The sequence below is a fragment of the Arachis ipaensis genome, chromosome B7, assembly GCF_059453495.1.
Source record: "Arachis ipaensis isolate K30076 ecotype BB chromosome B7, ASM5945349v1, whole genome shotgun sequence".
Taxonomy (NCBI): Eukaryota; Viridiplantae; Streptophyta; class Magnoliopsida; order Fabales; family Fabaceae; genus Arachis; species Arachis ipaensis.
Genome location: NC_142442.1, coordinates 128,344,966 through 128,361,611, shown reverse-complemented (window position 1 = coordinate 128,361,611; position 16,646 = coordinate 128,344,966). Strand labels below are relative to the sequence as shown.

Sequence of the window (16,646 nt, the reverse complement as noted above, 5' to 3'; positions counted from 1 at the left end):
GTGTGAGTTCATGTGCTAGAATCCATCCAAATTTAGTCAAAATATGCCAACAAATATAGACTCATCAGACGCATTAGACAAATCACCCACCGCGGGCTTTGTCACTGGATCTATAAGGGTGTAGCAAAAGGAGGCACGTAGTTCAGGTTCGGGACCATGATGAACTGCTGGTACATTGGACCCACCTGTGATGTCACAAGGATCGACAGAGTAGTCGGGGTAAAGGGCGATGACTGAGCAGTCCCTGGAGATTCGGTGCAAACCTTTCTTCTACTGCGACCACGAGATCCACTCGATCTACCTCTGCTACCTGTCATCATGTCTGCAAAGAGAATATATTATTAACACTAATCAGCATATATACTACACAAATCCTTCAACATTTATATTATTTTTAAAAAAATTTGACATAACCTCTCTTAAAATTAGACATATATCCACCTTTACAGTTCCCACAAATCCAGCCAACTTCAGTCCACGACATCAGTCAAAACCCTCTAAATTCTTAACAATTAAACTCAATTAAACAAGGAGTTTTCATATTCAAATCCAAAACAATAATTCTTAAACTCATGAAGGTTGAAGATATAATATGTAAGCTAGAGGACCAAAATCTTATACCTTAAAATAATAAATAAACCTTGAACATGACTAATTTTAAATCTAAAGCATCCTTGTTGATGCATGATTAACAACATAACAAATATGGTAATATATATATATATATATATATATATATATATATATATATATATATAAAATTATATATAAATAAAATTATAAACACAAGTTTCATTTCAGATATTCTAGAACCTTTAAATTAAGGATAATTAGTTTTGCTTGCTTTCACAATTAGTCAACAAATTAACATAATCAACTACAATAATAAATATATTAGTATTATAACCAAATTTACATGTTTATATCTTAGGTCTTATACTAATTTTTTTTTAAATATAACCATTTTTATTTGATATATTTACATAAAAACCATCCTTTTTTCCAAAACTAAAGTCGTATTCCTAGACCAAATTATTTATGTTTTTATATTAAATTTATAATTAATATAAATACAATGAAATAACATACCTTATTATCATATTATTATCAATAATATTAAATGATTAATTGAGTTGTTACAAAATTTAAAAAAAAAATTTAAATCCTAAACCCAATTTCACAGTAATCAATTTCAAACCCTAAATCTAATTTCATGGTAATATAATTTAAACTCTAAATCCCAAATTCATATCACTTTATTCATAAAACATATATTAAAACCAATTTCATAGCAAAATCTAAACATCAATAATAGAAATGGCCGACTTACTTGAAATGGAGGAGGTAGCCGGCGGCGTAGCAGACTCGTTGTCGTGGTGGCGAGGCGGTGCATATTCTTCACGAAGCAGAGGTGTGGCTTGAGCAACTATCTCGTTGCGAAGAAGGGATAGTGCAACGAGAGGAGGGAGGCGGCAGCGGCAAAGGTGTTGACGGAGCGGCGAGGAGAGGAAACAAGTAGAGAGGGAGTGGGATAAGAAAGGGTAGAGAAAGAGAGAGAAGAGATTTCGAAATGAAGGAAGAGAGAATTCACGCTTTGAATTTTAAGGTTCCTTATTGTCGGATTTACCGGCGGATAAATCCAACGGTAACATATACCAAAACATAACATTCCACTAAAATGGATTTATTGGTAGATTTTTCTGCCGGTAAATTCCATGATACATTTCGTACCTATTTTTTCCATTTTTTCTCTAACTATTATCGGTGAATTTACCGTCGAAAACGAAAATTCATCGGTAATGATTTGACCTGACGAATTTTACATAAAAACCGTTCCTAAATTTGTCGGTAAAGTCAACGCTAATGTGTAATGCTAAATCCGACGGTAAATCCAACAATACTTAGTGTTTTTCTTATAGCATAAAACAATAACACATTTTGTACTTTTATCTATCTAAGTAACAAACTTTTATTATTATTATTATTATTATTATTATTATTATTATTATTTAAAATTAATTTTTGGCCTTTTTTTTATTAAATGATTGAATAATTATTAAGTAATCTATAAAATATATGATGAGAGATTTGGTGCATAATTTTTTTCCTAAAATACTATTTATCGTACATAATTCATAAAAAATATGTTTGACTTTTATTATTGATTGAAAGATAATTTATTTATCATTTTGATTAATCTCATTATTATTATTATTATTATTATTATTATTATTATTATTATTAAAAAAAGTGAATTAATAATTACATTATTATTTATCAATATATTAATATTTATAACGAATAAATAAAAATTATTTAATATTTTTGTGTTATTTATTTTTATATATTTTGATATATTTATAAATTTTTAATTATTTTTATATGTTTTATATTTGTTCTTACAATTTAAAATTTTTAGATCTGTCATTAATTCACTGATCTTTTGCCACGTGTAATTTTTTTTTTTTTATGTCATTTCTATATTATTTGGTGTAGCTGATGTTAAAGTTAAACTCCTTTCATCATTTAGCCATATAGTTGTTGTTTTTTTACTATCCTTTGTGTCATTTATTTCGGGTATTATGTCTCATACAAAAAGACAAAATTGACTTGCTGCCTATCTATACTTAGTATATTACTATTCCAATAAAGTGGATGTAACATGTGAAAATTTTCCAATCAGAATGTTCTCATGTTCTTTTACCGACCATAGCGTGAAGTTATTGACTTATTTTAAGGGAATGTTGAACTAAAATTTTTTTATTAAATATAAAAAAAATTTAATTATTAAAAAAATATTATTAATTAATAATTTAATATTTTTTATATAAAAATTAATTTTATTTTAAATTATTATTTAATTATATAATAATATTATATTTTTTTTATAATTTATGAATAAAATTAAATATTTATAAATTAAAAATAAATAAAATTAAAATTAAAATATTTTTAACTCACAAATAAAATAAAATTAAATTTATATAAAATTCTCAACCTATGAATAAATTTAAGATTGAATTCAAATTCTATCTTATCTTATTCATTATCACTTGTATTTGTGCATAACTTTTTTCTCAGCAAAAATTAATTTATTGTTGATTTTAATAAGGCTTGAAATCTGAAAAGGATCTGCGGATCCCCTATGGTAATACGCATCAATTATCCTAGTGGCTACTTGATGGACTAATATATATTGGATCTAATCCAAACTTGGAATAACATGAAAAGTGAGTGGCCAACAATCAATTAACTGCAACGGTTTTGTGGCCTTTTCTTATTAAATCAGTTAAATGCAGTAGCACCTACTCCTCGGTAGATGTTGCTTCTGAACAATTACAGCTATATATAGCCGCCCCCATCCAGGCCATCCCTATTCATTATAGTGTACTGATCATTATTTATTATATGAATAAATAATTATTTATGTTCGTCTATTCGAATGTTCGGTGAATCAGGACAAACGGGTACTGAAGTAGAGATTCGGAAGGATTGGGACCTGGGCGCGGGTCGTGAAGCTGGAGGAGGTTGCGTGTTAGGAAATGCAGGATGACGATGTGGTGGGGTCATCTGTAAGTACTCCAACATTTAAATTAGTATCTGTACAAGAGGCAGTGATTTAGAATTAGAATAGGTGACGTATTTTTAGAGAGGGGTAGGTCCCTCCCCTCTTATAGTCCGTACTCCGGAGACCCTTTGCGGTCACCATCTTTTTGAAAGCTTCTGCTAGCTGTCCAAATTCCACGTGGATGAGGAAAGGAAGGCAGGTCTCCTCCTGGCTCGGGTCGAATGACCCGTCGGGTCGGCTGCTCGTATCCGGACCAGGGTTGCTGATGGGTTGGGCCGGAACAGTGCCCCAACGTACCAACTATGAGCGCAGAAACTCGTAGTTGGCGCGTTTGATCTACTATTCTACTTGCCTCTGCCAGTCGAGTTCTCATGGGGTTGGAAATCCGTGATAGAGTTCGTGCCCCCAACGTGCTAGTGGCCTTTGCCCGTTACTAAAAACGTTGCCTCGATTCTCGCACCGAGCATTTGATGTTCATTATGGCTGATTTGAAACTCGGGTAAAAAACCTATTTTGCCCCTACCTTTCGTGCTCCCCAGTGTCACTTACTATCTTGCATTCTCCCCTTTTGCTCCTTATTCCTTCATACTTCTTCCAATTCACTGCCTTCATCATCATTCTCCTCTTTCTTGACTTCTATCGCTACGAGTTTTGCTGCACTTTCCATGGATCCACCTTTCCTTTCTACACAATTTCTTGGTAGGTTTTGGCTGCCTCCATCTCTTTATGGACGATCCTGGTTTCGTTTTCATTTTTGCCATTTTTGTTGCGTTCCTTCTTCATTGTTTATAATTGTTCTTGCCTGGGTTACGCTACTGTTAGGTAGGTTACTAGGGGTTGCCATTAGGTAAATTAGTCTTGGCTCTTAATTGATTATAGATTAGTGCAGAATAGAAGTGTAACAGAACGTAGTGTTAGTTTCTGTTTCCCCCATTTCCCGACCTCCCAGATTTGACTTTAAGTGATGTTCCCACTGTAGGTATGGCGCAGCATCCCATCCCGAGAACTCCGGTAGACCGTTATATTTGGGTTACTTTCGACGTGAAGGACACGGCGTTTAAGATAACTCTCGAGGAGCTCCAGGAGTTCCGCAACTTTGATCTGCTCTGTGGAGGAGGTCCCAATGAGGAGTATTACGACACGTTCGTTCCTGGAGACCGGGAACGCATTTGTCACATAAACATGAACACCGCCCGAGTTGCCGATTGGATGTGGGTGTACAAGCCCATGTTCACCAACTTGGGGATTTGACTTCCCTTCTCCCCTTTTGTTATCCCTCTCTTGAATCGATGTGATGTGGCGCCATCACAATTACATCCGAACAGCTGGGCATCCATTCGTTGTTTCGATATGGTATGCGAATACTTGGAGCTACTGATCTCAGTAGAAGTCTTCCTCTACTTCTTTCTTCTGACCAACCCTTCAAAAGAAGGAAAACATAAAAAATGATACATGTCGTTCCGAGCCGTGCAGGGTCGACGGATCTTCAGGTTGTTCAAAGATTCGTTCCATGGTTTCAAGGAAAAATATTTCAAAGTACGACCCGCTGAAGGTTGGCATCCCTTCTGGCTGACTTTAGAGGGAGAACGTCGGATACCGACCTTTTGGAGCTTCGGTGCCTGGGCCAATATTTTCATAAAGAGTACTTATAAGGGTCTAAGTCAGCAAAACTGGGACATCACCGATATATTATTGGCCATTTTTAGAAAGAATAACCTCAACCCCTATCTGTTGATGGGTGACCTTGAAACGGGTAGAAGTTATGTGGGTGAGTCGTCGGGTTGTGCTCCTTTTGTGATTTCATTTGCTCCGACTTGTATACCTGTCTAACTTGTGGTCCGTAACGTTTGGGTTCTGCTTTCTTGTTTCAATATCCATGGCTGCCGAGTAAATGGGTATCAGCAACTTGATGGCTCAATTCCTTCCGGGGAAAAGCAGCGATAGCTCGGAAACTCCTTCAGCTATGGCTCCGCCTTCCCCAACACCCAAGGTTCAATTGCGACATCCTCCTCAAGAAAACGTTGGTCCTAGTGCCACGTGTGAACCTCCGATCTGAGGAGATTCCCAAGGATGAGGCGGGCCCCAACCTAACCATCCTGGAGAATCCTAAGAAGAGGAAGGCGACGTACAGTCCATAGGACGCACTCACCGTGATGGAGAAGAATTTCGATGCTGGGGGATTCATCGATTCCCAGCTTTTGGCAGGCACTAATGACTTTTTCCATGGTAGTGACTTGGCCTCTCAAGCTAGGTGAGTTTATCGTTGCATGCTTCATGCTGTAACTATTGCAAGGAAAGCGGAACCCGTTCTGGCCCAGGCTGGGGTGCTAGACGGTAAGTACCGCTCGGCACTGCGGGAGATCGGTGGTTTGAAAGATGAGATGGAAACTACTAAGACCAAGTTGGTAGACACGGAAGAGAAATTGAAGGTTTTTGACGGGACGGTGGCCCGCCTTGCCGACCAGAAAATGACCCTCGAGAGCCAGCTTGGCGCCGCATTGGGTCGAGCGACTGTGGTGGAGGCCAAGGTTGCTGATCTGGAGAAAAAGCTAGCCAAAGCCGTTGAGTCGGCAGATACTGCCAAGGCTGAGATCACAGGCTTGAAGGGGGAGGTCGCCGGTTTAAAAAAGAAGAACAAGGAAACTGTCAAGAATGCTCGCGAGTTGATTGGAGGTACTGAGGAGGCGATCAAGGCGCAGGCCAAGCTGCTGTCTCCCGACGTCGATACCTCGGCAATTGGGCTTTCAAGACTATCCATGATGGTAAGATAGTCGATATTTTGAGAAAGTAACTTGTAATTTCTTCCATTGGACTTGTACTTTTGTTTTCTCCTTAACTGGGCCAATGTGGCACCTTACCTTGTAATCGATCTTTCGGACTTGTAGTTTTCTTAGAACTTGCTTATTTTGTCGTAAATGATTATCGTTAGGTCATTATCGTGCCTTTCCTTTTAACCGTTTTCGTTCACTTGAATGCATTGGTTATTTTGCTTTGTCCCCGTTTGGCTTTCAAGTTGTTAGCCGTTACACATTGGGTATCGTGACTTACAATTTCTTTGGCTCCCGGGGTGATCAGTCCCGAGGTGTTGTCGGGTCACGTGGGCCTTGCAAAGCTTTCATCGTAGGCCCCGTGAGAAAAATTTGCGAGTAAACAAGCAAATGTATGCATGGTCGATAAAACAGTTATAATGATGATAAAATAAAGAAAGCAATTGAACTTGGTACGTTATAGAGGCGATATATTCAAAACATCTAAAAATAAGAGACAAGGTTTGTGGAAAGGTGACCACGAAAATGGTAGGTCATCTGTCATGAGTAGAACCTTTTCAGGTTTGCTACATTCCACGTTCTCGGGACGTCGCTCCCGTCTAGCCTCTCCAACTTATAAGCGCCTTTCCCGAGGACTTTTTTTACTCTGTACGGGCCTTCCCAATTTGCCTTCTCCTGGGGTCGGTAAGCCGGCGTAATACCAGGTCGCCTTCCTCGAAACTCCTACCGAGGACTTTCCCGTTGTACTGCAACGCTATTCTTTGCTTCAATTTAGTTTCCCTCAAATAAGCCATCTCCCTTGTCTCGTCAATCAGGTCCTTCTCCACAGCTTCTTCACCACCACTGAGGAGTAACCTCAGGTTCAACTCCCCAATTTCAACTGGAATCACCACGTCTACACCGTAGGTAAGCTGGAAAGGCATTTCTCCGATAGTGAACTGAGGTGTTGTCTTATAGGACCACAAGACCGAGGCTAGTTCGTCTTCCCATGAGCCCTTTTTCCTGATCAAGTCACTTTTTCAACCCTTTGAGAACAGTTTTGTTTGCCGCCTCCACCTGACCATTACTTTGTGGGTGTTCTACCGAGGAGAAGTTCTGCTTAACGCCTAACCCAGAGAAAAATTTCCCGAACTTCTTGCCTACAAACTGCGTCCCATTGTCCGATATCACGATTTCAAGAATACCGAATCTGGTGATTACTTATCTCCACATGATTTTCCGACAATTTGCTGACGATATGCTGGCCAGCAGATCCGCTTTTACCCATTTAGTATAGTAGTCGATGGCTACTATCAAATACTTGACTTCCCAAGGCCAACCGGAAATATCCCTAGGAGGTCAACTCCCCACTGAGCGAAAGGTCGGGAGGCCAGCATCGAGCTTAATTCTCCTGTTGGAGCCTTGTAGAAGTTGGCATGTTCCTGGCATTTCTTGCACTTCTTGACGAACTCTTGCACATCCGACATAATTGTGGGCCAATAGTATCCGGCTCTGACGAGCTTCTAGGCCAATGCTTTTCCTCCGATGTGGTGGTCGCAACGCCCCTCGTGGACTTCGCTTAGGACGTAGTCCATTTGGTTGGGGTGTAGGCATTTCAGCAAAGGTTGGTTGAGCCCTCATTTATATAGTTGTCCTTGTATCACCACATACTTAGCTGCTTCTCTTTTTGTTGCTCTGGCCTTCTTCTCGTATTTAGGGAATTTGCTGCCTTCCAAAAAGCGAAGAACTGGGTCCATCCACGAAAGGGAACTCAACACTTGGGTTACACATAGAGCTATTGATGGCTCCGTCACTAATCCGTGAATCAGAGATCGGTTTCCCGTGCCAGGTTTTGTGCTCGCTAGCTTTGACAAGAGGTCGGCCCTGGCGTTCTTTTTCCTGGGTATGTGTTGGACCGTTACCTCTTCAAAATCCTCACATAGCTTCTTCACTTTCTCTATATATTTTTGAAGAAAGAAATCTCTGGCTTGGTAATTCCCGTTGACTTAAGAGGTCACAATTTGAGAATCACTGTTGACTTCAACTCTCGATGTGTCGACCTCCTTAGCTATGACTAATCCCTCTATCAAGGCTTCGTACTCCGCCTGGTTGTTAGAAACCAGAAAGTCAAACTTAATTGATTGCTCATAAATCACTCCCGCTGATGTTTCAAGAATTATCCCTGCTCCCCCAAACACTTGATTGGAGGCTCCATCCACACGGAGCTTCCACCGTGTATTCGTATTCCCAGGCGAGTCTCCCATCACTTCCACTAGAAAATCTGCCATTGCTTGGGCCTTGATCACATGTCTGGGTTCATATCGCAGGTCGTACTAGGATAATTTGACCGCCCACGTCATCATGCGACCCGCCAAGTCGAGTTTTTGTAGAACTTGGCGAATGGCTTGGTCGGTTCTTAGGGTGATCAGGTGGCCGTGAAAGTACTGCATCAACCTTTGAGACGAGATCAATAGAGCGTAGGACAGCTTTTCTAACTTGGTGTATCTTAGCTCTGCTCCTTGGAGCACCTTACTGATGAAATACACTAGCTGTTGGATCTTGTCTTCTTCTCGGATGAGAACAGCCGCCATAGCTTGTTCCGTCACCACCAAATACAAGAACAAGGGTTCGCCTTCTTTTGGCCTGCCGAGAATAAGGGGTGCCGAAAGTATTCTTTTGAAGTGGTTGAATGCCTCCTCACAAGCCGGAGTCCATTCGAAGATTATTCCCTTTTTCATCAGATTGAAGAAATGGAGGGCCTTCGCTGCCGAGGCCCCAAGGAATCGAGATAAGGCTGTGAGCTTCCCAGCCAGCCTCTGCACACCTTTGACACATCCTAGGCTCGTCATTCCAAGGACGGCTTCACATTTGTCTGGGTTGGCCTCTACCCCCTTTTGTGTTATCATGAAGCTCAGGAACTTCCTAGCTTCCATTGTAAATGTGCATTTAAGGGGGTTGAGCCTTATATTGTGTTTCCAGAGTGCCTTGAAGATGGCTTCGAGGTCACCAACTAGGGTGCTTGGCTCAGCTATTTTCACCAAGACATCATCGATGTATACCTTGATCGACTTGTCGATGAGGTCATTAAAAACTTTGCTCATCAGTCTCTGGTAAGTAGCTAGCGTTATAAATGCAGTTTTTTTCTCATCGGGATGGTGCATCGGGATTTGATTATACCTAGAGTGCGCGTCCATGAAGCTCAAAAACCGGTATCCTGCCGCTGCGTTTACCAGAGCATCCATGTTTAGGAGGGGGAAAGAGTCCTTTGGGTATGCCTTATTGAGGTCTGAGTAGTCGATGTGCATTCTCTATTTTCCATTGGCCTTTTTAATGAGAACCACATTTGACAGCCACATCGAGTACTCCAGCTTCCTAATGAACCCCGCTTTCAACATAGGGTTTAGGGTTTAGGGTTTAGGCTGGCCGTCTGTTTAGCCACCTCATTAACCCTTTCCTGACATATCTTTCTTTGTCGTTGCGCCACCGGCTTAGCGTCTGGCTTAACAGAAAGTCAGTGAGACATGAACTCGGGGTCTACCTCTGACATATCGGCCGGAGTCCAAGCGAACAGGTCGTCGTTTGCTCTAACAGCCTCCATGAGGGGTCCTTTTAGCTCATGCGGGAACTTTCTGTTTACGAAAGTGAACCTTTCCTCCGTGTCGCCAACTCAGAATTTCTCTAAATCACCTTCGGGCTCTGACCTTGGTTTGTCATCTATTCTTGCATCCAAGTCGGCCAAGAACACCCCAGATGCCTCTTTTGACTTCTTTCTCAAGGAAAGACTACCGTTGTCGCAAGCGACTACCGTTTCTAGGTCTCCCCTAATGGAACCAATGGTTCCGTTGTCGGCCATGAACTTCATGTTAGAAATTTGGTGTATATGACCGCTGAGAATTCATTGATTATTTTCCTTCCAAGGATGACATTGTAGGCTATGGAGTCTCTCAAAACAACAAACTCTGTCATTACCAACCTCTTACTTTTGCCCAATGCAGATCGGGAGATAAATTATCCCGTCAGGCCTTATGTAGTTGTTACCCAAACCGATGACGCCATGTTGGTGGGTCTTGAGATCAGCTTCTCTAATCCCTAAGGCATCGAACACATTTCTGAACATAATGTTGCAGTCCACCCCTGTCTCAACGAGAATCCGTTTGACTAAGTCTGTCCCGATTATCACCGTGATCAACATGGGTGGGTTTTTGGGGTGATCGTGGCACCATCGGTCCTCTAGGCCGAAGGATATCTCGGGAGGTTCCTTAGACAGGGCCTTGGGGTTTCCCGTTGACACGGCTAGGACCTTAGCGTCTTTCCTTGCTGCCGATTTTGACTTGGGGGTGCATCTCGTCCTACCATGATGTTATTAACGACTATTGGGCCGCTGTCAGGGTTCTCATTGGATGTTTGCCTTGGCTTTATGGTGCGGCTTCGGTCTTCCTCCGATTGCTCACGTTCTCTTCTTCTTGGCTCTCTTATGAACTGGGAGAACTCAGTCAGCTTGCCTTCACGAATAGCCTGCTCCAAGGCATCTTTTAGATCAAAAAAGTCTTGCGTCTTGTGACCAAAGCCTTTATGATAGTCGTAATACAAGCTCTTATTCCCGCCTGTCCTGTCCTTCAGTTGTCAAGGTTTTGATAGGATGTCTTTGTCTGTAATTTGTTGATAAACTTCCACTATGAGGACCGTGAGGGAGGTATAGTTCATGAACTTCTCCACTAGAGGAAATGGCTTGGACTATTTTCCCGACGCCTCTTCCTTCGGTATCTCTTTTGGTTTGTCTGCATACACAGGTTGGAGGGGAGGTGGGTTGGTAGGTTATCGCTTATTGACCGCCACCACCTAGCTGACCTCCTCATCGTTGATGTACTCTCTTGCCATATTCTAGATCTCCTACATGGTCTAGACGGGCTTGGTGGTAAGGTACTTCCTAAAGTCTTCGTTCAGCAAACTATTCGTCAAGCACATGCTAGCTACTGAGTCGGTCAGGCCGTCAATTTCCAAGCACTCATGGTTGAACCTATCCAAAAATTTTTGGGTCAGTTCCCCGGCTCTGTGGGTGATACCCAGCAGATTGATAGGGTGTTTGGCCTTGGCGATGCACGTGGTGAACTCTGCCAAGAAACTGCGAGTTATATTCGAGAAGGCCGTAATGGACCCCTGCGGAAGCGCGTTGAACCACCATATCGCGGGGCATACTAATGTTACCGGGAAGGCTCGACACCTCACTACGTCGCCGACACCTTCTAGGTTCATCCTGGCCTCAAAGGCCGTCAGGTGTTCCTTAAGGTCTTTGGTCCCGGCATACTTCATGTTAGTTGGCTTGTCAAAGTGCTTCAGCAGTCGGACTTTAAGGATTGAGGGGTGGAAAGGGGTTGTTCCCATGATAATGGGGTCCCATCTTCTCCTCCCTCTGCTTTTCCGAGTTTCTCCATGAGCTTCTGTTTTCTCGGGGGTGCAGGAGCGAGTTCGAGCGTCGGTCTCTGCACGCTCGTTATCCCTCCTGGGATCCCTCCCACAATCACCCGACCTCTTCATGGGGGATCGGGTGCGTGACAGGCTGGGGCAGGTGTCCCTGCTGCGGGAGGGATGGTACCAGTCTCTCGCTTCTAGTTTTCGTTCCAAGTTCTGCACTTCGTACCTAAGTTCTTGCATGATTTTTGAGTTTTCGTCCCTTGTTCCTCCGAAAGGACGCTTTTCGGGAGATCTGGAGTGTTGGTTTTCTCGCTGGGTTACCGGCCTCAACTGCTCACGAGAGGTGCTTGCGGAGCTCATCCTACTTCTCATGCGGGCTCCTCCTTCTTCGCAAAGTTCCTCCGACGATGGAAACATCTCCATACTCACACCAGGTCCCCACAGACAGTGCCAATATTTGTCTACTTAGGTGTTCGATGGATCGGGAGAAACGGGTACTGGAGCAGAGACTCGGAAGGGTTGGGACCTGAGCGCGAGTCGCGAGGCTGGGATCCGCGGGGTGACGATGTGGTGGGGCCACCTGCAAGGACTCCGACGCTCAACTCAGTATCCGTACAAGAAGCGGCAGTTTAGGGTTAGAGTAAGTGACGTACCTCTGGGGAGGGGTAGATCCCTCCCTTCTTATAGTCCGTACTCGGGTGGGCCCTTTGTGGCCAGGCCCACCTTTCTAGAAGCTTCTACTAGCTGTCCAAGCTCCACGTGGATGAGGAGGGGAAGGCAGGTCCCCTCCTAGCTCGGGTCGAATGACCCGTCAGGTCGGCCGCTCGTATCTGGACCCAGGTCGCTGATGGGTTGGGCCGAAATAATTTCTAACCATAAAAGATTTTAACGTTAATAAAATTGACTATAAAAAATTAAAATTAAAGTAATACTCATATAAGATAAATTTTGTTAGAAAAAAAGATCAATTATTAAATTTTTATTGATAATTACATATATACCTTTTTTTTCTAATTTCTTTTTCAACTTCCTACCATAACTACCACCACATCCGTTGCAAAATCTACTATCCTACCAAACTTGGAGAGCGCAACCAAATCTATTCCTTGTCATTTCCAAAGAGAGATATCAAGGGAAGGAAATAGAGTGGAGAGAGAGAGAGAGAGAGAGAGAGAGAGAGAGAGAGAGAGAGAGAGAGAGAGAGAGAGGTTGCTGCTGTCACTGTTGGATCTGACAGAAAGAGAGAACATGTATATATATTCAATTTGTTCCCCTTGGCTCGGGAGAAGAAGTGATGGTTGAGGCAATGGTGGTTCCCAACAAGAACAAGGAGAGCAGCCTCCTCTTAGGCCGCTTCGAGATAGGAAAGCTCCTGGGCTACGGAACCTTTACGAAGATGTACAACGCGCGCAACATCAAGACCGGTGAGGGCGTCGCCATCAAAATCATCGACAAGGAGAATATCCTCAAGAGCGGTATCGTCTCCCACATCAAGCGTGAGATGTTCATCCTCCGTCACATCCACCACCCTAACATCATCCAACACTTCGAAGTCATTGCCATCAAATCCAATATCTACTTTGTCAAGGAGTACGTCTACGACGGTGAGCTCTTCAACAAGGTCGCCAAAGGCCACCTCAAGGAAGACCCTCACTCGAAAGTACTTCCAGCAACTCATCTCCGTCGTCTCCTTCTATCACAACAGAGGCGTCTTTCACCACGACCTCAAATCGGATAACCTCTTGCTCAATGAGAATGCCGACCTTAAGGTCTTCGATTTCGGCCTAAGCGCCGTTTCTGATCGGATTGGACAGGACGACTTGTTCCACACTTTTTGCGGAACTCCTTCTTATGTGGCACCTAAGGTTCTTGCCAGGAAGGGTTACGGCGCTGCCAAGGTTGATATCTGAGGCTCCAATTACATATCTGAAATTGTTGTTGTAATTTAAATTTGTGGTGGTTGTAGCAAGATGTAAAAGAAGTGAGATGGTAGATTTTACAACAGATTTAGTGGTGGTTATGGAAGGAAGATGAAGAGAGATGAGAAAAGAGAGGGGTATTTACGGAATCATTAACAAAAATTTAATAATTAGTCATTTTTGTCCAAAAAAAATTTATCTTGTATGGATATAATTTTAGTTTCAATTTTTCATGATTAGTTTTGCCAGCGTCCAAATTTTTCATGATAAAAAATGACTATTTATTCTATGTATATTTTTTAAACCATATAACTAAGAAATAACGAATGGCAACATAGTGATTGGGGATTATACTATTTAATACTGGTGTTTTTATTTATTAAGCAATTATGATTTTTATTTATTTAGTTCTTTCTACACCGGCCCAAATAATCACAATTTCACAGGTCTCAATAAGGTTAAAGAATTGTTGAATACATATCATATCTGGAACAAGGAAATAATTGATAAAGTATTTCCACCAGAAATTGCATCCCGAATTCGTAGTGTCAAGGTGAACGATGCAGGGATAGATAAACTGGTCTGGATCTGGAATAAACAACAATAATATTATGTGAGCTCTGGCTACAGGGTTGCATAAAGTTTCGCTCACCCTTCCATTGAACAATACCCTCTAATAATGCAGAACACAACCATCTGGAAGAAAGTTTGGAGATTAAAAATTCCTTCTAAAATTAAACTCTTTCTATAGAAAGCATTACATGAAAAATTATCGATTTTGACCATCATTCATCACCGCTTCCCAACGATAAGTCCAATGTTTTCAAGGTGTCATTCTGAGCCCGACACCGCTAGCCACTATCTTCGAAGGTGTGGGCAAGCTGGAAAAATCTGGAAAGCTTCACCTATGAATTTCCAATTTGTGACATTATAATCGGCAACGTTTATGGACTGGTGGCAAGAAGTGGAGGTAGTAATTAGAAATGGGGTTGAAGGAGAACGAACTATGAGCTTATTTCTAGCAATATGTTGGAGGATTTGGAAAGCTAGAAACAAGGAAGTGTTTGAAGGTGACAAAGTTTCCGGAAGATACATTATGGAGGCAGCAAAAGAGCTGATATGGGAGATGAGACACAATATAGAGCAAATGGGTCAATGAGATTTTTTTTTCTCTCTTAAGATATTTGTTATTACTTTATCTTTCTTATTTTAATTGTCTTTCTTTTAGACATTATAATTCTTTTTCAGTGAATTGTAATATCATAACTTCGAAAAAAAATAAAGAAAAAATTAATATTTTTGATAAAGAAAAAAATTAATTTTGATGAAAAAACTAAAATAAAATATAATAAAATATTTGAAAAAAATATTTTAAATATTATAAATAAAATTAAAATTTAATCTAAATATTAAAAATTAAAATAGTACTTTACTCTTATTTTAATGTAATACTTTAAAATAGGACATGCGGATAAAATACAAAAATATAAACATAAAGGCGAGCTTCTTGTAAATTGTGAAATTTTTTTTCAACTTGCAAAAAGCTTTTTTTTTTTTTCTTGTAGTTTGCAAGAAAGTCTTATGATTTTTTTTTTCATATAGTGCTTATTGTATTGTAATCTTGTGATATCATTCTTGTTGTTTATTTTTTTACTTTTATTTTATATATATATATATATATATAGTACTTAGTATGTAATGGAATGCAACTGTCTTGAGATAGCCTTTAGTGTTTGAATTTTAAATTGTGTTTATGTATCTTGTTATTTTTTAATATTATCCGGTCAAAAATTATATATTAAACTGATAATTTTGACAAATTTTTTTATAAATAAGAGATTAGTTATTTTCTATTATATTACATGTTTGATGGTTATTGAAGAAAAAATTTAGTCATGATAACTAATACTAACTATTTCTTTAAGGTGAATTTTGAAAACCAAATTACTCAACTATTGGAAAACTATTTTTACAAATGATAAAAATTTTCAAAGAAATTCTTGTTATATATGTTTTTGTGATTTCGAAATCAAAAGACAACTATTTAATCAAATCAAAATAAACCATGGTTCATTATATAATATTTGGAAATAGAACTGACTCCTCCAATAAGTATTAATTTTTTAAAAGTATATCAAATACTCTATGTTTGTCAATGAACAAGGAGACAGACAAATGTAACAAATATTAGGCAGAATTATAAATATGTATGTAAGGAACTAATAGACGTTTTAAAATTGTATTTTATTTAAACTTTACATGAATAAACATCACAATAACACTTTACAGAATTTCAAAGTGTTTATATACTATAAGAAAATAGAGTATTTTTAACAAAATTTTTTGTCAAATTTAAAATTATTACAAAAAATTAATTTTTTTAACAAAATTTGGTGATTATTACAGAATAACAATATTTTGTAACAATAATACAATTTGTTACAAAACGTTCTAATATTTTCTAATAACCTGCTTTTTTTTTTTTTACAAATTATGTTGGCTTTTGTAACGAATCGGCATTTTGTAACAAAATTTTGTAATGTTTTGTACAAAAAATGAAGTTGTTGTAAAAATTTAAAATATTTTGTCACAAAATATGTTTCAAAAATTCTAATTATTTTATAAAAAAAATAATTTATCACAAAATTTAATTTTACTTGTAACAAGTTATTTGTTTGTCACAAAATGTAAATATTCTTTGTAACAAAAAAAAATTATTTCAAAATGTTAAAATCTTTAAGGATAAAAAAAATTGTTTATATAATTTTTTTCAGGATAATTTTATTTTGTTTCAAAAATTTTATTTTTTAAATTTTGTTTGTATCAATTAATTTTTTTTTATAAAAAGTAAAGATTAAATGATTAATTTTTAAAAATTGTAGATATTATTTTATATTATTTTTAAAAAATTAATATACAATTCTTACTAATACTCAAGTTTTAAATGTTAACTAAAAATTAATTTCTGAAACTTAAAAAATTTAATTGCATTGTTAAACA

At 39.3% G+C, this 16,646-nt stretch overlaps 1 protein-coding gene and 1 pseudogene across 1 annotated transcript; one reads left to right on the top strand and one right to left on the bottom strand.

Moving 5' to 3' along the window:
- Positions 1 to 6,977: 6,977 nt before the first annotated feature.
- On the bottom strand, positions 6,978 to 7,603 carry LOC148554089 (uncharacterized). The gene is made up of 2 exons (XM_088494980.1): positions 7,521 to 7,603; positions 6,978 to 7,338 (listed from the first exon to the last, which is right to left on the bottom strand). Exons 1-2 carry the CDS (start codon positions 7,601 to 7,603, stop codon positions 6,978 to 6,980), a joined length of 444 nt encoding a protein of 147 aa, XP_088351106.1.
- Positions 7,604 to 13,021: 5,418 nt separating this feature from the next.
- On the top strand, positions 13,022 to 13,637 carry LOC148554088 (CBL-interacting serine/threonine-protein kinase 12 pseudogene; annotated as a pseudogene).
- The last annotated feature ends 3,009 nt before the right edge of the window (positions 13,638 to 16,646 follow it).